Source organism: Bubalus bubalis, chromosome 5 (assembly GCF_019923935.1).
Source record: "Bubalus bubalis isolate 160015118507 breed Murrah chromosome 5, NDDB_SH_1, whole genome shotgun sequence".
NCBI classification, from domain to species: Eukaryota; Metazoa; Chordata; class Mammalia; order Artiodactyla; family Bovidae; genus Bubalus; species Bubalus bubalis.
In genome coordinates, this window is record NC_059161.1 from 117,744,666 (window position 1) to 117,765,823 (window position 21,158).

The 21,158-nt window shown below is 46.9% G+C and overlaps 1 protein-coding gene across 2 annotated transcripts; it reads left to right on the forward strand.

Moving 5' to 3' along the window:
• Positions 1 to 185: 185 nt before the first annotated feature.
• Positions 186 to 21,064, forward strand: MS4A18 (membrane spanning 4-domains A18). 2 transcript variants are annotated; one of them, XM_025286432.2, is made up of 8 exons: positions 186 to 513; positions 2,480 to 2,553; positions 7,920 to 8,399; positions 11,605 to 11,718; positions 12,970 to 13,026; positions 14,732 to 14,824; positions 17,169 to 17,282; positions 20,686 to 21,064. In XM_025286432.2, exons 3-8 carry the CDS (start codon positions 7,932 to 7,934, stop codon positions 20,851 to 20,853), a joined length of 1,014 nt encoding a protein of 337 aa, XP_025142217.1. In that variant the 5' UTR covers positions 186 to 513; positions 2,480 to 2,553; positions 7,920 to 7,931; the 3' UTR covers positions 20,854 to 21,064. The 2 variants fall into 2 exon arrangements, with proteins under 2 accessions (XP_025142217.1, XP_044799514.1); XM_044943579.1 differs by lacking the exons at positions 186 to 513; positions 11,605 to 11,718 and having other exon boundaries at positions 1,556 to 2,553.
• The last annotated feature ends 94 nt before the right edge of the window (positions 21,065 to 21,158 follow it).

Here is a 21,158-nt window from a genome sequence, read left to right on the forward strand (position 1 = left end):
GAAACTCCAATACTTTGGCCACCTCATGCGAAGAGCTGACTCATTTGAAAAGACCCTGATGCTGGGAAAGATTGAGGGCAGGAGGAGAAGGGGACGACAGAGGACTAGATGGTTGGATGGCATCAGCAACTCAATGGGCATGAGTTTGGGTAAACTCCGGGAGTTGGTGATGGACAGGGAGGCCTGGCGTGCTGCGGTTCATGGGGTCACAAAGAGTCGGACACAACTGAGCAACTGAACTGAACTAAACTGTGTACATAGAAGATATGTAGTGGAAAATGAGTAACACTCAGAGTTGACTCAAAATTCAGGCTTAAATCCCATCTTCTGCTCCAGAGAAAAGAGAGGAAGATGTGAGGAGGCTGATTATGGGAGGTAAACAAGAGGATGCTTTGTCACACAGATTTAAGGCATGCCTTCTCTGCAGGAAAGAGTTTCTTGTGATTTTGTCATCCTTTCCTTCCTGGGACAGTGAGGAAGGCATCCTTACAAATGAAGTCTTCCTTTATAAAGGTATGTTTCTCTTACAAAAAGGTAACTTCTGTTTTCAGAGATTTTCCTATGTCTGCTCTTCCTCAAAATAATCAGTCCAAAACACAGTTGACCCTTGAACAACATGGGTTTGAACTGCACAGGTCCACTTATCTGCTGACCTATTTCATTGTAGTACTGCACAACCCAAGGTTGGTTAAATCCACAGATGTGGAACCTCAGATACAGAGGGTTTACTCTAAATTATATCCAATTTTCAATTATGTGGAGTGTTGGTTCTTCTAGGCCCTGTGTTGTTCAAGGTTCAACCAACTGTAATTATTATGCCAAAGAGGCATATTTTGGAGTAGAATTTTCTGCTACAGTGAGTGGGTTGCTCACATCAGGTGGCCAAAGTATTGGAGCTTCAGCTTCAACATCAGTCCTTCCAATGAATGTTCAGGACTGATTTCCTTTAGGATTGACTTGTTTGCTCTCCATAGGATCAAAGGTATATATGTATCAATCCCAGTCTCCCAATTCCTCCCATCCCTCCCCCTTTCCCCTTGGTGTCCATACATTTGTTCTCTACATCTATGTCTCTATTTCTGCTTTGCAAATGAGATCACCTATACCACTTTTCTAAATTTTACATATATGTGTTAATACCGGATATTTGCTTTACTCTTTCTGATTTACTTCACTCTGTATGACTCTTCACTCTGTGTGGATTCTCCAGGTCCATCTATGTCTCTACAAATGACTTCATTTCATGCTTTTTTATGGCTGAGTAATATTCCATTGTGTATATGTACTGCATCTTCTTTATCCATTCTTCTGTTGGTGGATGTTTAGGTTGCTTTCCTGGATAATTATATAGTGCTGCTATGAACACTGGGGTATGCCCAGCAGTGGGATTGCTGGGTCACAAGGCAGTTCTGTTTTTAGAACTGCCATGCTGTTTTAAGGAGCCTCCATACTGTTCTTCATAGTGGTTGTATCAATCTGCATTCCCACCAACTGTGAATGAGGGTTTCCTTTTCTCTACACCCACTCCAGCATTTATTGTTTGTAGATTTTTTGATGATGGCCATTATGACCAGTGTGAGGTGGTACCTCACTGTAGTTTTGATTTTCCTGACACCTTTTAACATGCACCTGTGCCTCTGGTTCACACTCTTCTGGAATAGACTGTGCCTTTTGTGCAGCTTTAACCTGACCCTCCTTTCAAAGTCCACTCTTGGTTGGATGTCCTATTCAATGTCCAGCCACTCACAAACCTCCAGAGACCAGCCCAAATCTTTGACATGTCTTCCACCTACTCTATCACTGATGGCCTGGTTCTTTGTTTGTTTCCAGCCATAACTTGTACAGGCACAACTCAGAGATGTTGTGGGTTCAGTTCCAGACCCCTTCCAAAAAGTAAATATCCTACTGAATTTTTTGATTTCCCAGTGCAACTAAAAGTTGTGTTTATGCTGCACCATAGTCTATTAAGTGTGCAATACCATTATGTCTAAAGGAATATACCATAATTTTAAAATAATGCAGCTGAGAAAATAGTGCTACAGACTTGCTCAATGTAGGGTTACCACAAACCTTCAATTGATTAAAAAAAAAAAAGCAACATCTGGCAATCACAATGAAACAAGGTATGCCTGTACTATGATTATCTGACAATGGTTAGATTCTATCTTGCCAAGTCATAAACTTCTAGAAATCTATGTACCTCAGCATGTAACATGCCATCTGACACACAGAAGACACTCAGTAAATACTTGTTAATTACTTCCTCAATTGCTTATAAATCTATTGGCTTATGAGATCTTAGCAGCCCACTTCTCAAAGGCCCATGGAACCCCATTCCTACACAATCAAGGCCATAAATATTCTGAAGGTCAAATGAGCTGAACTTGGAAGCCAGAGAATGGATTCATTGTTTGACTGAAAGTGAAATTGCAAACAAGACTTTGGAGCTTCAAAGAGAAACCAAATTTTCTTTTATCAGAAATTTCTAGGCCAGGTTTCAGAGGCCCACAGGATCAGAAGAAGGAGCATTGAAAGGCTCGCCGGGTCGACCAGGTAAGACATCTATGACTTCCTCTCCTTGGTCCTCACAGAAACTGGGCCATACTAGGGGAGACATGGGGCCTAGACGGGCCCTGAGTAGGGTCTCTGGGGAAACGCCATAAGTCAGGGATCTGTATATAATGCATATACCTTTTTATAAAAGCATTTAAGATAAGCCAGCACAGTCCATAGAGACAGAATTTGCAACCACCTAACCTTGGAGATGCAGAGTCTGGCCAGCTAAGGAGGTAAGTGAAGAAACAGAACAGGTTTCAGAGATAGTTCATATCTCTGTGTGAACCCAGATATCTTAAGATAGAAGGTGGGAAATCCCACAGGACATCTCCATTTCTCCCCTCCCTGAGTCCAGCTGTAATTAAAGTGTGATCAGGTATAGGACGGATCTAGAACTGATGGAAAGGCTCCTAGAGAACCCCCTCCTTTGTTCCTGACAGCAGGGGGAATAAAGGGGTCTCAGGAGAGTCTATCACAGGATCCAGCTGCCTCTGCCAGTCGCCAGGTTTGTAGTTGTATTATTTATCACACCTGTAAGAAGAAAGTCTGTTCTGAAAAAGGGAGAGAAATATAATCCATTCTCTCATATCATGTAGCAGACTGTAGCATTCTGTATGGTATCCATTATGAAAATTGAAGGCAGACAGACCAGAGTTTAAATCTCAGCTTTGGCATTTCCTAGCTGTGTGTTCATGACCTGAGTTACTTAACCTCAGTTACTTTGTCTGCAAAATGCTCACAGCAGTGATATATAGCTAGAGGAATTGCCTGATGCCTACAGGGCTGTGGAGTCTAAACACTGATGCTTGTTGGAGTTATTATAAACCACCCTTACGGGAAACCTGAAGTTCCTCCGAGAAAGCAAGGGGTAAATCAAGGTCAAGGCAGAAGTGGCACATGCTGCATATGTCCATCTCAGTTGACACTGCCAAATATTCTGCCACTCCTATGTCACCTGGCAGAGAGAGCATTCTTTTTGAAAAATTAAAAAAAAAAATAGTGAAAAGAAGATAGCAGTCAGAAAGAATAAATTCAAGTCTCAAATCCATTTATCCACAAGCAAATTATTTCACTTTCAAAGACTCCATCTCCCTGTTTGCAGGGATGCAGGTAGGATCAAGAATAGTGGGAGAAAAAAGAAAAAGAACAAATACTTTTTAAAAGGAAAAAAAAAAATGAGGAGACACAGCGAGTAACTGAACTGTCAGTTGACAGACCAGTGAAAGCTGTTGCTTTTATGGGAGAACTGGAGAGACCAGCTAGATTTTTTAAATTAGTTATTATTTTTTTTTTTAATATTAACTTGGCTGCATCAGACAGCCCACTGTCTTAGCTGCTCGAGGACATATGAGATCTTAGTTCCCCAACCAGGACTCAAACCCTCGTCCTTGCATTGCAAGGTGGATTCTTAACCACTGGACCACCAGGGAAGTCCCTAGATTTTAAAATAAGAAAAATTTGGGGAATTTCTTGGAGTTCTATATAGTTTATATTTTTACCTGTTAGGGTCCAAGAGAAAGGAATTAAACCAAGAACCATGATGCATATACCACCATGGTTCTCAAACTTCACCAGCCTCAGAGTCACCTGGAGAGTAAGTTAAAACAGATGGCTGCAAATGGCACAATTTCATTCTTTTTATGGCTGAGTAATATTCAATTGTATATATGTACTACATCTGCTTTATCCATTCAGCTGTTGACGGACATTTAGGTTGCTTCCATGTCCTGGCTACTGTAATAAGTGCTGCAATGAATATTGGGGTGTATGTACACCCCAATGTGAATGTACTTAGTGCCACTGAACTGTACAATTAAATATGCTTAAAATGGTTAAAATAGTATGTTTTATATTATATATCTTTTACCACAATTAAAAAAAAATTTTTTTAAACAGACAGCTGGTCCCCACACTTGGGGGGTTCTTATTTAGTGAAAGTGAAATTGCTCAGTCGTGTCTGACTCTTTGCGAACCCATAAACTGTAGCCTACCAGGCTCCTCCATCCATGGAATTTTCCAGGCAAGAGTACTGGAGTGGGTTGCCATTTTCTTCTCCAGAGGATCTTCCTGACCCAGGGATTCAACCCGGGTCTCCCAAATTGCAGGCAGACGCTTTACCATCTGAGTCACCAGGGAAGCCCTTCTTATTTAGTAGGTCTAGGCAGAGGATCAGTAGTCATGTATGGATGTGAGAGTTGGACCATAAAGAAAGCTGAGCACCGAAGAACTGATGCTTTTTGAACTGTGGTGTTGAAGAAGACTCTTGAGAGTCCCTTGGACTGCAAGATCAAACCAGTCAATCCTAAAGGAAATCAGTCTTGAATATTCATTGGAAGGACTGATGCTGAAGCTGAAGCTCCAATGCTTTGGCCACCTGATGTGAGGAGCTGACTCACTGGAAAAGACCCTGATGCTGGGAAAGATTGAAGGCAGGAAGAGAAGGGGATGACAGAAAATGAGATGGTTGGATGGCTTCAACAACTCAATGGACATGAGTTTGAGCAGGCTCTGGGAGTTGGTGATGGACAGGGAAGCCTAGAGTGCTGCAGTCCATGGGAGTCACAAAGAGTTGGACATGACTGAGTGACTGAACTGACTGAACTGAACTGAGGCAGAGGACCGAGAATCTACATTTCTAATAAGTTCCCAAGTGAAACAGTCTCACCTGTCCAGAGACCACACTTTAGATCCATGGCTGTAGGTACTGGAAATGAGTTTGAGATCAATTAAGAAAAATGTTCAAAACAAAGGCCCTTCTCCAAGAATGGTCTCTGGTGGTGGTATGGTGGTTTAAATCACTAAGTCATGTCTGACTCTTACAAGCCCTGTCAGGCTCCTCTGTCTATGGGATTTTCCAGACAAGAATGGAATGGGTTGCCATTTCCTCCTCCAGGGGATCTTCCCAACCCAAGAATCAAATCTGAGTCTCCTGCATTGCAGGTGTATTCTTTACTGCTGAACCATCAGGGAAGACCGAGGATGGTGTCTACTCATAACACACAGATGCTAAGTATGTCCTCTGTGCCAGGCTCTGTGCGGGAAAGTTTCTCACTTAACCCTGACAACACCCTCTGAGAAAGATGTTATTATGATCTATCTGTCAGAGATAAGGAAACTGAAGCCTAAAGAACTCATGCAACTTGATCAAGGTCATGTAACTAGTAAATGAAGGGACTGGGAAAAGGACCCAAGGATGTCTGAATTCTTAGCCCTGATGCTGTCTTGCCTTTGAGTTTATTTTTTAGCTTATTAATATTAAATAGTGCCAATTAATTAGCCAGCCAAACCCAGGTTGGTCATTGATAGTTTGGAGTGTTTCTCTCCCTCTGGAAGCAATTAGGATCATGGTGGGGTGGGATGTGATGGAATTCATTTTGTAAGTGCGACTTAGAGGCACTTTCTATTGGGCAGAAAACTCCCTGATAGCAGACTTCTGGAATCTGTTGTTTTTGTTCAGTCATGTGTGACTCATTGCAATCCTAGTAGGCTAGGCTCCTCTGTCCTCCCCTGTCTCCCAGTTTGCTCAATTTATGCCCATTGAGTCGGTGATGCTATCTGGAATCTAGGAACTGTAGAATTCAGTTTCCTGCCAGCAGGGAGTGTATCATTTAGGGGGAGAGACAAAATCAGCAGCTGCAGCACTTAACAGTTAATATCAACATTAATGATACAAGGGACCTTTTCTCTCACCTGAATGGGAAACCTTTCCAGCTGTGTCTTCAGAGTCTGAAGCTACTTATCCGCCGCCACCCATGGCGTACTTGCTCATGAGCACAGATAATGAAGAAATTCTCCAAGCCTCTCAGCTTATCGGGGCTTCCCAGGTGGCGCTAGTGGTAAAGAACCTGCCTCCCAATGCAGGAGACATAAGAGACATGGGTTTGATCCTTGGGTCAGGAAGATTCCCTTGGAGGAGAGCATGGCAACCTACTCCAGTATTCTTGCCTAGAGAATCCTATGGACAGAGGAGCCTGACAGGCTACAGTCCATAGAGTCGCAAAGAGTCAGAAATGACTGGAGACTCAGCACGCACTCAGCTTATCAGGGGTCAAATCATGATGAGATCCAAGTTTCACTTCAAGCCCTTCCCTTCACAACCGTTGCTAATGCTCAGGACTCAGTTGTAACTACATGCTGTTAAGGGTGTGGCCACTATCATAATACCCAGTACCTTGGCCCATAATGGTTTAAACCCAGATAAATAAAAATAAGCAAAACTCCTACATGGTCCTAACCACAACACCAACTGGGACATGACTCATGAGATGTAAAGGATGACTGTCCATGGTCCCTCCTGGGAAGACAGGTAGCAAGAGATAGTCCGGTTTCCTGCTCCAAAACCAATTAATGTTGAAAAATGAAGTGAAAGTGTTAGTTGCTCAGTCATATCTGACTCTTTGCAACCCCAAGGACTATAGCCCACCAGGCTCCTCTGTCTATGGAATTCTCCAGATAAGAATACTGGAGTGGGTAAGCCATTCCCTTCCTCAGGGGATCTTCCCAACCCAGGAACTGAACTGGGTCTCCTGCATTGCAGGCAGATTCTTTACTGTCTAAGCCACTAGGGAAAAGTCATACACAAATTAGCTTCATTAGATTAAACCCATAACTAGTTATAAATTAGCTACAGATTTTAAAGGGCTGAGAGTACAGCTGGGGATAATGAGAACCTGGATAAAAAGTAAAAAATCATCAGGATCCAAGGTATTTCCTTCTCTTTGTCTCTCTATTTCTGTCCCTCTCCCACCACCTGCTTCTTCATCTATTTCTCCCCACCCCTCAGCCCTGCTATATCAGCTTCATTCTTTTCATTCTAACTGACTTTCTCTACTACCCCTACACATGACACAATTGTGACCCTCTCCAGCTCTGTATAACCCCCTCAATCCGAAATGGTTCTTGGGTCCAATTCCACATTCCCAAGATTGGAAAGTTCTAGGCCCAGCTGGGGTCCCTTGTCCACCCCTAGGCCGTCAGCTGTGGCCAGGGCAGGGGAGAGGATGGCGATCCAATCACTCAGATACTTAAGGCAGGCAGATTGAAACATTGACCTCAGGATTCTAAACAAAGCCACTGCCTCAGCTGAAAACAAGAGTCTACAGGGATAAAGGGGCCCCAGGTAACCTAGTCTTGCAAATCCAAACCCCCCCAAAAAACAAAAACCAACATGTCCCAAAGAACACAGACTACAAGGAAGGGAAGAAGATCATTCTGTATAATATCACGCTAGATGATTTCGATGTTTTTATTTTTGGTGATTTTTATTTTAATGAAGATGAAGCTAAAGATAAGGATGGGGTCAGATGCAGCACACATTAATTTTCTCAGAGGAGGGAAAATGCACCTTCTTACTTGTTTTGCAGCACTTGAGCATCATGATGGAGCAGGGAGTTGGAGCCAACACTGTGTCTGGTGTTATGGCACCAGGTAATGTGTACATGATCCAAGCCAGGAATCCTGTGGCTCCTGGGAGCAAGGGGCAGCCTGTGGGCATGGCCACTTACTTAACATCCAGAGCGACCGAGAGTGATGCAGGAAGAGCGAACTTACAGACGCCACGCGTGGTGATCCAGAATCCAGCGGAAGTGAACGCCACACAGGATCCGCCCACTGCGCTTCAGCATCCGACAGCAGTGGCCGGTTTGCAGACCCCACCTGGGGAGATCCAGTACTCACTGGGAACCACAGACCTCCAAACCCAGCCTGGAGGCCCTCAGAATCCCCCCACATGTGCCCCTGGGCCGATGTATACCTCCAACCAGTTCCAATGGAACATGCCATTTGGATCATTTTTTACATTCGATCCCAAGAAATTCATAAAGGACGAGGTCAGGACACTGGGGGTGAGTGTGATCTCTCTTTCTCTCCAGTTTGGGTCCCTTCATGAGCCCGGCTGTAGTGAGTGCACTTGGATAAGGGAGGGAATGGATTTAGAGGGCAGAGGACACAAAGGTAGGTGGCAGCTTCTGGAGGTTGGGTCAGGACGACTCCACAGAGGCCAGTCTCTCCCTTGTTTTTGTCCAGAAACCATCCTTGATGACCTAAGAGGGGCTGTTGTAACTACAGTACCTTCTGGTAATTGCCACAGGACATGCATAAATTGCCCTGGTTCTCGAAGAGTACAAACTGGCCGGATCTCCTGAGAGGACCCAACCACCTGCTGGGGGCAGAATAGGACAGGCTCACACACACCCCAGCCTACCTCTGTCTGTCGATCCTTCAGGGACAGACAAACCAGTGTACTGTACCAAGAGCAAGGGATTGTTTGCCTCCAAAACTTATCCAAATCAAATCTTGGATTAACTTCTATAAAACACTGCCAGTAAAAATAAGCAATCTATAATAGGAATAGAAAAAGGTTTTATTTGAGCCAAACTGAAGTGTGTAGCCCAGAAGACAGCCTCTCAGATAACTCTGAGAAACTGCTCTGGAGAAGTAGGGTGGTCAGCACAGTTTTATATCTCATTGGATCAAGTGTAAAATTCTTTAAGGTTTCAAAAAACAAAAAAACAGATCAACATGTACACAGGGAGTCAGTGTGGCCTTCGCACCTGGGGGTAAGTGTTAGCTTCTCAGTCGTGTCTGACTCTTTACAACCTTATGGACTGTAGCCTGCCAGGCTCCTCTGTCCATGGAATTCTCCAGGCAAGAATACTGGCATGGGTTGCCATTCCTTTTTCTAGCAGATCTTCTGGACCCAGGGATCTAACCCACATGTCCTGCATTGGCAGGCAGATTCTTTACCATCTGAGCCAATGCACCTGGAAAGGGAGGCTTATCATTGAAGGAGCACCAGCGTTGGCATCCCAGGAAGGGAGGCATTTCATATCTCATTGTCTTTTTTTTTGGGCTGTGCCAGGTCTTAGTTGCAGCTTGTTAGATCTTTTTTTAGTTGTGGCATGTGGTATCTAGTTCCCTGACGAGGGATCAGATGGCTCCTTGCATTGGGAGCACAGAGTCTTAGCTACTAGACCACCACAGAAGTCCCAAAATTTCCCAGGTGAATTTTTTTTAGGGGGGATCAAGGTGCATAGCTTTCAGGGTCTTAGTCCCTGACCAGGGATTGAACTCACCCTCATCAATGAAAGCGTAGAGCCGTAACCACTGGACCAGCAGAGAAATTCCTAATATTTATTTAACATAGACATTCTTTACTTCTGGTCAATATGCCCTTTTCTTTAATAATTAAAGCAAATGTACAGTGGAGGTTTGATAGGCCACAAATAGGCTGTTTTAGTTAGCATAATGTGTATAAACCAGAATGACTTCCCCAAACCTCAGTATGGGAAGTTTTCTTTGAACAACAGTATCAGGAATAGAAATCCTGGTCACAGGCAGGAAATGAGATTATAAATGTGTGTGCAAAACCTTCAATAGGTGAAGATATTATATGATATTACATAGTAGTTATAAGTTCATGTTATGATTATTTTCATTATTAATTAATACTGGACAAATGCTTGTTAACTTTGGGTTCCAATTACTTTAAAGTCTTTTGAAAGAATTATTTTAAGTTACAGCAAATGCCTGGGGAACCTGATCAAACATAGAGAAAGGTCAAAAACATGGACTCCCTTTAGTGAACTACAGTTCATTTGGGAGAAGCTATGCCTTTATCTTAAGATAAAGTGGGCACACAGATGAGATCAAGCATGTTATTTGATGAAGCAGTTGACATGAAACCCAGATCTGTACACTAAGCTCTAGATTCACTGAGCATGAGAGCTGACGCATCTGTTCAACACTGATCACTTGACCCCTGAGCAACCTGAGGCCTGAAGAAGTCAAATGTCACACTAAATCTTCAGGTATAGCAAGTGCTGCAGGATCCCCAAACAGGAGGTATTTTGTCCTGAATGTGGGGATGTCAGTAAAAGGATGTATTTGGTCGTTGAAAGAAAGATGGGATTTCAGTAGGATGAGGGTGAAGCCACTACCTTTCAGACAGAAGTGGAAGAAAAGCAGGTGGGAAGGAGGAACAGCACAGGCTTGCAGGCACTGAGGATCCCACAGCAGGGAATACACAGGGGTGGGGCCTAGGAAAGGTGTGGGTGGAGGGCTTGCAAACACCTCCCAAGTGGCAGGACCTATCTATAAGCTTTATGGGCACTTAAAAAAAAAAAAAGAAAAAAATGTGGCCATGCCTTGTGACACATGGTATCTTAGTTCCCTAACTAGGGATTGAACCCGTGCCTCCTGCATTGAAAGGCAGAGTCTTAACCACTCTATTGCCAGGGAAGTCTCCATAGGGCCCTCTTTCTAATCTCTGCAACCAGTGGTTCCTAACCTTTTTTGGCACCAGGGACCGGTTTCCTGAAAGACAATTTTTCCACAGGCGGGGTGGGGGGAATGTAGAAAGCAATGGCAGCCCACTCCAGTACTCTTGCCTGGAAAATCCCATGGACAGAGGACCTGGTGGGCTGCCCTCTATGGGGTCGCACAGAGTCAGACACGACTGAAGCGACTTAGCAGCAGCAGCAGCAGCAGCAGCAGCAGGGTAGGGGGAATGGTTTCAGGATGAGCATTATATTTCAAGAGCATTATGTTTATTGTACTCTTGATTTCTGTTATTGTTACATCAGCTCCACCTCAGATCATTAGGCATTAGATTCTGGAGGTTGGGGACCCCTGTCTACAGCAACCCCGCAAGCCAGATACGTCTTAGGGAGAGACACAGGGAGAGTGCTTGCCTGAGGCCATGCCAGAGCCAGGATTCAAGCCCGTCTGGTATGCTGCCAAAGCCCCCGCCCAGGCAACTTCTCGGCAAGCCTGCAGGTGCAGAGTCCAAAGGGAAAGCCATCCTGATCTGTTCTATCCCCTACCCCTCCATCTTCCGTTTATGTCCATGGCTCGCAATTCTGAGTGTACATTGCCATCATCTGTGGAGCTTCAAAACACCACCTTGACATGGACCCCACCCCGAGAGATTTTGGCCCCAACAGCAGTCATGCTCAGGGATTCTGGGGTACAGTCTGGGCTACTGAGGGAGCTACAGTCCCCCAGGCCCCCAGCTCTGCTCTTTCTCACGATGCCTTGTCCTCCCTGCAGGCCATCCAGATTCTCATCGGCCTGACTCACATCTTCACTGCCATCAATCCTTCACTGTATGATGAAAAATCTTATTCCGCAATATCAGGGTACCTGGTCTGGGGAGGAATATTCGTGAGTACAAGGCCCTGTGGCTTCCATCTGGGTTCTGAGTTACCAGACCGGGATGGGGGAGTGAAGGAAGAAAGAGCCTGGAATGCACTCCCAATATTAGGGCTCTGGGAGCCCAGAGTCAGCCACCTAAGACTGTAGGTGCAGGACAGGATTAAGGACCCGGCCCAGACCCCGTGCTCCAGCAACTCGCCCCCTGCCTCTAAGGAACTTTCAGCTACTCACAAACTAATCACGTGCTTTAATTATTCCACCCTCTCGGGGTTCTCATTTGGTGTAAATGTAAATATGTAAATCATTTATAACTCCACCCTTATTCTCCCATGCCCTGTTGCTGGGAAAGATTGAAGGCAAATGGAGAAGGGGGCAGCAGAGGATGAGATGGTTAGACAGCATCATCGACTCAATGGATATGGAACTTGAGCAAACTCCAGGAGAGAGTGAAGGACAGGGGAGTCACGCTGCAGTCTATGGGGTCGCAAAGAATCAGACACTACTTAGCAACCAAACAACTACAGAATCACATGACCCTCTTGTAGATAGAAGGAGCAGGGTTTGTTTGTTCATGTCCATTTGCCAGATGAGAAGACGGGGGCTCAGAGAGGTTAGGCAAGATGACTACAGGCTCACAGCCAGGAAAGGTTGGAAGAAAGTCCTGATGGAGCCCAGGCCCCCTCAGTTCAGGGCTCTCATAACTGGACCAAATTCTTCCTGCCTCTGGGTTCACACATCCGTCACCTGCCTCGCAGCATCTAGGGCCAGTTAGGACCCCCGGGCTGGAGCAGCAACTTGCCTAGGGTCACAGCAAGGTGAGTTAGGAGCAAGAGTGGAGCAGAAGCCTAGGTCTCCCGTCTCCCAGCCCCAAGGCTCTGCTCACCCTACTACCCTGTCCCTGCTTTTCCAAGATCACAGTCGAGAATAGGGTGGCGGGAGGCCAGATGATCCATGAGTTTGGGCGATGCCTGTGCCCAGGCAGTGGGCCCAATGGGGACCAGACACAAAAATAAGATGTCTAGTATCCTGAAACAAAATTTAGGCTTTTAGGGGAAAAGATTTTAACCTAGACACAGAGAGTTCGGGTATTGTGGCATCTAACCATTGGGATAGTGAAAATGTTGAGAGGAGGTAAACAGACATGCCCATCTTAAGAAACAAGGCATGTAGGCCTTAAAGACTCAGAGCTACACCTCTGAATGGACTGTGGTCTTTTCAACACACTGTACAACTGCTCTTACTCCTTTTTGTCTGGCGTAGTTTATCATCTCTGGATCGCTCTCAGTGGAGGCTGAAAAGGACTGCAGTTCTTGCATGGTGAGTTGTAATTCCATCTTTCATCATCCTTCAATGTTAGAATGTTAGAATGTGACTCTCCAGGGGCCTCCAAGTAGCCTCCCAGAGTGGCCTGGTCCTGGCCCCAGGGTTCAGCGCTCTTACATACCTTACTTCATTCAGTCCCCACAGGCCTACAAAGTTCTGTGATCCTCATTCTGTAGAAGAGGAAACCGAGTCACAGAAAGGTCGGGTGACTGGACTTAAGATCACACAGCGGGAATGTGGCCAAGCCGGGGTTTAAACCCAGAGCCCTCTGATCCCACCGCTGTGCCTTCACCTATTGCATTTAACTACTCAAACACTTGGCATTTTGGCAAATGGCCAAGTAGTCACAGCACCACGACCTTGGGGTGCTCTGAATTAAGCAGAAGGTCAGGTAGAGGCCAAGTGGAAATGTGTGCACATTTCAGCCACCTCTGTAAGGCACCCCCTGCCCTCCCCTTTGGCTAGACCTAGAAAAATGAGGGGAGTGTGTGCCTTGAACAGGTCAGAGTTCAAACCATAGGACACAGGACCCCTTGCACCATCAGAATGTCATCCTTTGTCTCAACAGCCAGAGATACACCTATGAATGTTTTGTTTTTGTTGCGGCCTCTAAGAAGCTTAGGGATAAATGTAGAGCTTCTAAGGGCCCTCCTCTCATCCCTGGCTCCAGGTCCTTCCTGCCCCTCTCCATGTACTCCACAGGGCTTCTTGTCTCTTCTGCCTTTTCAATGGGAAAGCCATGGGTTAGCTAGGGGGCTGGGTTGTCCCGTGGAGGGTTTCCAATGGTCAGTCCTTTGTCTGCAAGGTGAATGTCTGCTGCCCCTCAGTCTGCCTTACTCCATCCCCTTCAATGGGATTAAGAGCCCCTTCCCCAGGGCCCCCAACTTCAGCCAAGCTCACAGTGCTCCTTAATCGATGAACAAAAGTGGATCGAACTCTTGTCCTACATCTTCTGGGAAATCTAATGACCTCTCCAAGATGCCTACCAATTCCTCTGGGGCTCCCAGTCCCCCTTGGTTCTGATGATTGACTTCCAGATGAAGTGTCTACTTCCATCTCTACTCTGCTTGCCAGCCTTCCCAGCCTCCGCCCACAGGTGGACACAGTCTTTCCCTCCCCATCTCCATCCCCATGAGCCATCCTCCAGGGGAGGCAGTTGAGCAGGGGGCATCATGAGTGATTGGAGGATTTCAGCATCCCGACACTGGGCAGAAGATCCCTTAAAATGGAGTACTAGACTTTCTGGTTCTGAAAACCCTCCCTAGCCAATCCTGCCAGCCCAGACTCCAGCTCCCTCCAGCAGGACTGGAACTTTCCTCTCCCTTCTCTCAAGGCAATCCTCTAATCCCAATTCATGGCCCCTGCCACCATCACCCCCATCCCTGCTCATTTCTTCCACAGAGCAGCTCCGCACTCCGCATCCTTGCCACCTTTCCTCCCAATCTGGCTTTTGAATCTCATTTCCTGCACCAGCAGCTACTTATGGAGGTATTTCCCCAAACAAATACAGCCCCTGGCCCAGATGGACTCTGCCTATTGAATAAAGAATAATCTCACCTCAGTGAGCTTAGGATAAGCTGGTTTCTCCACAACCTACCTCTTTCCTGCCCAGGATCCCCTTTCATCCTGCTCCCTGAGAGTCCCCACAAGCCCGGCTTCAGACTCAACTCACCGGTGCCTCTCCCCCTGCTCCTTCCAGGTGCATGGCAGCATTGGCATGAACGTGGTCAGCGCTATCGTTTCCCTGGCTGGGGTCTTGCTTCTCATCATGGATCTGTACTTTAGCCTGACGGTGAGGATCCAGACTATCAGCATCCCAGGCTTCCGAAAGACCGGGGAGGCTTGTTTATGAGGCTGTTCCAGAGCAGGAAGGAATCACAGCCAAATTCCACCCTAGTATGACAGCCCTACCTAGGTCCTAAAATGTGTTATTTGTTGTTGTTCAGTCGCTCAGACATATCCTACTCTTTGCAACCCCATGGACTGCAGCACGCCAGGCTTTCCCATCCTTCACTATCTCCTGGAGCTTGTTCAGACTCATGTCCATTGAGTTGGTGATGCCATCCAACCAGCTCACCCTCTGTCGTCCCCTTCTCCTCCTGCCCTCAATCCTTCGCAGGATCATGGTCTTTTCCAATGAGTCAGCTCTTTGCATCGGGTCGCTAAAGTATTGGAGCTTCAGCTTCAGCATCAGTCCTTCCAATGAATATTCAGGGTTGACTTCCTTTAGGATTAATGGGTTTGATCTCCTTGCTACCCAAGGGACCCTCAAGAGTCTTCTCCAGCACCACAGTTTGAAAGCATCCTAAAATGTGTAACCCTCACCAAAACCCCTGACTTCTGAGGCAGGTGAGATAGATCCCATTTTATCTGAGACTCAGATAGCTGGAGCCAGGTGGCCCCTCCTTGAACCTGTTCTGTTCCTGCTTGGAGGCAGCAAACGCCAAGGCAAGCAGGTGGGGCAGTAGCCACAGTCAGACCTCAAGGCCACCTGCCCCCAGGAAGCTGTTGAGGGAGGGACAGCTGGTGGCAAGAACAGAAGGTGCTGTCCCCAGGTTCTCCTCTTATCTGGGGCCCCCAGAAGCAGATGCTGAATCAGGGATTCAGGAGCAAGTCATTTATTTCAGAAGTTCCCTTAGGAAATACTGGTAGGGGAGAGAATAAGATGAGCAAGGAAAGGAAGGCACAGATAAAGGGTGTCACCAAGCAAGTCACTGCCGGAGCTTAATCCTGCTGGGACTCTAGCAGACAGAGAGGACACTGCCTCAGAGTTACATCCTGTCCTGGGTGAGGGGCCTGGGGTACTCGCCCACCAATTCCCACCATCACTGATTGAAAACTACTCCTGGGGGCATCAAATGCCACACATGTGCCAGGGTGCTTGTGAGGTGGGTCTCACTTTGGGTTCCTCCCATAGCTGACTTTTTTTTTTTTATTGGCTGCACTGGGTCTCATTGCTCTGTGCAGGTTTTCTCTAATTGCAGTCAGCAGGGGCTACTCTCTAGTTGCAGAGCGTGGACTTCTCATTGCAGTGACTTCTCTTGCTGCAGAACACAGGTTCTAGGGCTCAAGGGCTTTGATAGTTGTGGCATGTGGGCTCCAGAGGGCAAGCTCGGTAGTTGTGGCACACGGGCTTAGTTACCCCAAAGCATGTGGAATCTTCCCAGACCTGGGATCAAACCCATGTCCCCTGCATTGGCAGGCAGATTCTTTACCACTGGAACACCAGGGAAGTCCCAGAACTGACTCTGAGACAAGTAGCTTATTTGGGGGAGGAAGCAAGTGCCAGCAGGGTGATGAGAAATGGGGTGGGGAAGAGAAGGGACCAGTAAAGATATGATGTAATCAAGCCACTTACCCTGAGTGTTGGTTCCTAAACCAGTCCAGGGGTGGCCCTGGAGGGCAGGGGGAGACTGACCAAAGAGGCAGCCATGCCAGACTGGCAGGTGGCAGGTCTAATAAGACAAGGAACTGATGTATGAGGCTTGTCTTGGGCCACTGCAAGATGAGTTGACCTCTGCACTGCCCATCAGAATCCTACAAACGCAATTGCATCCAGTCCAGATGGTCTTAACACCACCTACTCTCAAGGCTGCATCCTCAAAAATGACTCCCACTGCAGAAGTGCATTCCAAGGGGAGGGGTGAAGACCTCCAATTGCCTGGGTCCACCTGCCAGAGGACTTCCCCCAGGTGACCTCATCCAACACTGAGAACTCACCTGGGAAAGCAGTGCAGACACATGCTTCAGTCACGCCCTCCCAGCCCAGGGGTGAGAATCTAGGGTATTTATCCACTAGCCCCTGTCAGTCATTGATAGACCGCTGATCTGAAATCCTCCCGGAATTTTAAACTTGTTGTATGAAGAGCAAAGTGGGCTCCAAGGGCCAGAGAAAGCTCCAAGGCAAAGAAACGCAGGTGCCAGTAGTTGGAAGTCTGGCTGTCATGCCCTCAAAGGTACCATGGGGGCATGTGAGAGGGGCACCCATAGCAACTGCTCATGGAGTACATGCCAGAGGGTCTGGGGCTCTCCAGCTGAGGCATGTGGTGCTTGCCTAAGATGAGCCCTACAGGCATGGATGGTCACAGGACAGTCACCTCTGTGACAAAACCCTTCCCATTCCTCTCTGCCCCTAGATTAACGTGAAGACAATTTCCGGTGGTCTCCTCCCCTTCGTCCTGCTGGAGTTCTGCCTCACTTGTGTGGTCTCGCATTTTGGGTGCCAGGCTACATGTTGGAACCAGTTTGTGGTGAGTGTTGGGCCCTGCTCCAGGAATTAGAGAGTGTTCTGGGGGTAGCAGAGGTGACCGGACATTGGGAGAAGTGGGGCCTGAGAGGACATCTTAGTTGGTTGAGAATGTTATAACAAATATACCACAGGCTGCATGGCTTATAATTATTTCTCACAGTCTAGGAGTCTCAGATCGGGGTACCTGGATGGTCAGGTTGTGGTGAGAACTCTCTTCCTAGCTTTCGGATGGCTGTCTTCTTATTATAGCTTCCCTATTTTACAGAAAGACAGGGAGAGCTCTCTGGCATCTGTCTCTCTAAGGGCACTAAACCCATTCATGACCGCTCCCCTCTCATGACCTGCGAGCATGCTAAGTTGCTTCAGTTGTGTCTGACTCTTTGCAACTCCATTGATAGTAGCTCGCCAAGCTCCTCTGTCCGTGGGATTCTCCAGGCAGGAAAACTGGAGTGGGTTGCCATGCCCTCCTCCAGGGGATCTTCCAGACCCAGGGATTGAACCCACATCTCCTGTGTCTCCTGCATTGGCTGGTGGGCTCTTTACCACCAGTGCCACCTGGGAAGCCCCCTCATGACCTAATTACCTCCCAAAGGCCCCACCTTTGGATACCATCAGATTGAGGGTTAAGATTCCAACGTACAAATATTCAGTCCATCACAAAGAGGGTGTATCTGTGGAGTTTTGCTGCAAAAGAAACTGCTGGAAAACTCAGCAGCTTAAAACAGCAACCATTTCTTTAGCTCATAATTCTGAGTCTCTGTGTGACCAGTGGGTCTTCTGCTGGCCTCAGATGGACCCACTTGATACCAAAAGCTCAGCTTCTCTATACACTGGTGCTGAATTGAATCTCAGAGACAGAGTTGTGGGTGAAGTAGAAAAGAATAGCTTTATTATTGTGCCAGGCAAAGGGTTGGCGGGGGGTGATGGTCACATTGGCCTAATGCCCTCATCAAAACTGTTGTGTCCCAACTTGGGGAAGATAGTGGGAAGTTTTATCATAATTGATGAAAGAGGATGTGATCGGCTTGTGGACGTTCTTCTGATGGGTTGGTGGTCAGGTAAGTAGAAGCCAGCACCATCAACCTTCAGGTCCAACTGGTCTGGGGTCTACATGCTTGTGGACGGTACATTACTGTTAATCATTAACTTCTCTCACCTGGTGGGGGTTTCAATATCTGTAAAATAGCTCAAAGATATTGTGCGTATCCACTGATGGGGAAATAGGACCCTGCCCAAGGCTGCTCTTGACTGTTTTATTTCTCCCTGGTCTTGCATCTCCTCCTGTCCCCTCCCTAATTAACAACTGTTTGAATCTGCCCATTGGAACTCAGGAAAGGTCAGGGGACCTGAATGAAGGCTGTTTCCTATAATCAAAGAGATGAGGGACACAGAAAGGCCTTGTGCCCAGGAGCCCCATAGAGCCCTGCATGGTATCACATTCAGACAGGTGTAGCAGCTGCCAGGTTGGCACCAGCTGACCAACCAGAATCTTCGAGGAAAAGTCCATCTCTGCTCCAAGTGGTGTCACTTCCTCTAGGAGGTTAGCCTGAGCTTCTTAGGGTAGCTGGATTCCAAGAGCAGTGAGACGCAGCCAGCCCCACAGGCACAGACTTTTAAGTGCCTGCCCATGTCACATTCTTTAATGTCTCTTTGGCCAAAGTAAGTCACCTGGCCAACCCCAGATTCAGGGATTCAATGTGCCCTCCTGTTTGATAAGAGGAAGACAGGGCAGTCACGGCTCCGTAACAATCCTGACACCCTAGGGCCAGCTGGCTATTAGCCCATCCCAGGGCCGGGGAGTGTGCCTTGATGAGAGGCCAATTCTACTCCCCGGGAGAGTCTGCCCAGATCACGGTTCTCTAGTGCTTCCATCTAGGCTCTCTGCAACCTTGACTCCATCCTCTGAACTCTTGGCTCCACGCTTGAAAACATTTTTTCTTTTCCATAAGAAGTGACCCATTTTCCATATGAAATGGTCCACCTTTTTCATCTTGAGGAAGAAGAATAGCTCTCTCAGACTGCCTCCTGTATGAAGAAAGTAGGACCCAAAGGCCCTTTTGCAGTTTGAGCAGCTCCAAGTTAATCCAAGACGATGGTCTGTTTGCTGACACAGTTTCCTTTAAAACAGTGAGAATGTTTTATCAGATTATGGTTCTTACTGTTTGACAAAAATCACACCTGAGATTATGTTCCAGACATTCCTCTCTCTTTTAGAGTATCTATTTTGGGATTAAGTTTCTGTGGGACCATGCCCTTAAAATTCTTAGAAGCTTCTCTGTCTAGCTGAAAGGGTCTGCTAGTCACTGCCTTAAACCTTTTGTAGATCTTAACAAAGAGTTGTATAGAGACATCTTGGTTTGATCTTTGTTCTCAGGCCTACTTTTACTTCAAATGTCATTTATCTGTGAGGAACCTGGAAATAAGAGACAATTTTATTTTCTAATTTTTCAGGTCCCAGGCCCTCTTTTTTTCCCCTCTAAATATTACTTGTGAAATGAATCAGTCTTTATATGATCTCTTCCTTATGGTACTTTACCATATGCAGCTAGGAGCAAGCAACTGACATTCCCATATAATGCCCGGTGATCTCCTTTATCAGGGCTTCCCTAGTGGCTCAGAAGGTAAAGAATCTGCCTGCAATGCAGGAAACCCTGGTCTCCGTAAGCAAGAGGCAAAAGTTTTCAGGTGCATTTTCTGTCTTCCAAAATGCGACAGTCCTTCACCACTACATACCGTGGGTAATTATACATCTAGCCTGTTATGCCAGTTTCCTGGCTACTTCTCCAGCCTCACTGGCCATCCAGTCCCAAATCCAAGGCACATGTTAGATTTTGTTATCCTGCTTCTAGCTACCGATTTCTCTGTACATCAGCTTTTGCTACATATCAAACAATCCCATAGACTTAGCCCCTTAAACATAGCTGCTTCTGTAGTTGATGATTCTCTGGGTCTGCTGGGTAGTTCTTCTGGTTTGGGCCAGCTCAGCTGACCTCTGCTGGACTCGCCGTGAGTCTACAGTCGGTTGGTGAGTTGCCTGCTAACTGGATTGTCTTGAATGCTCTCGATTGTATGTCTGGCAGTTGGCATGCCACCTACCAACAGGGCCAACTGGCCTACTTTTCTCTCATCACCCAGTGGGCCAGCCCAGTCTTCTTTACATGGCAGCCTCAGCATTTAGAAGAACAGTGAGAGAGCAAGCCTGGATTTGCAAACATTTCTCAGATCTCTGATGCTTCACATTTTCACTGTTGGTCCATTGACCCAGGGAAGTTCCATGACTAAGACCAGCATCAGTGAGGGAGGGTCTACCCAAGGGCATGGCAACAGGAAGGGGAAGAATTTGTGGCCATTTTTGCAACTGACCACAGGGGAAGTTGATGGCCTCATATCCTTTTGTCTTTCAGAACAGGACAGAGGTTCCGACCATAGTCATTGCCAACCCAGCCAACACTCCCACCGGCCCCTTCAACGCTACTAACGGTACCACTGGCTATGTCAACGTCATCACCAGCTCTGCCAACCCCACCTCCCCCACCAACACCACAGTGACGGTGCCCCCTGTACCCTCGTAGGAAGATGTAGCTGATTTTGCCCAGAAATAGACAGTCTGTTTCAGTGACGAGGAGGAGCCATTTCAGTTGACGCTTTCCTTCTCCTGGAAACTTACAGAAGCCCATGCCCAGCACTGTTGCTGGTCCAGAATGAACAGTCACCTTCTCCCTTCTTTACTCCTCACTTTCATTTATTGATGTCTTTTTTTTTAATTCATAAATCATTTCCTGGGACACGGCATCCTTCAACCTTGGTGAAGTGCAGGGTGCACTTTTACTGTGACTCCTGGTGGAGGTGCACTGTTCAGTGTTAGCCACTCAGTCGT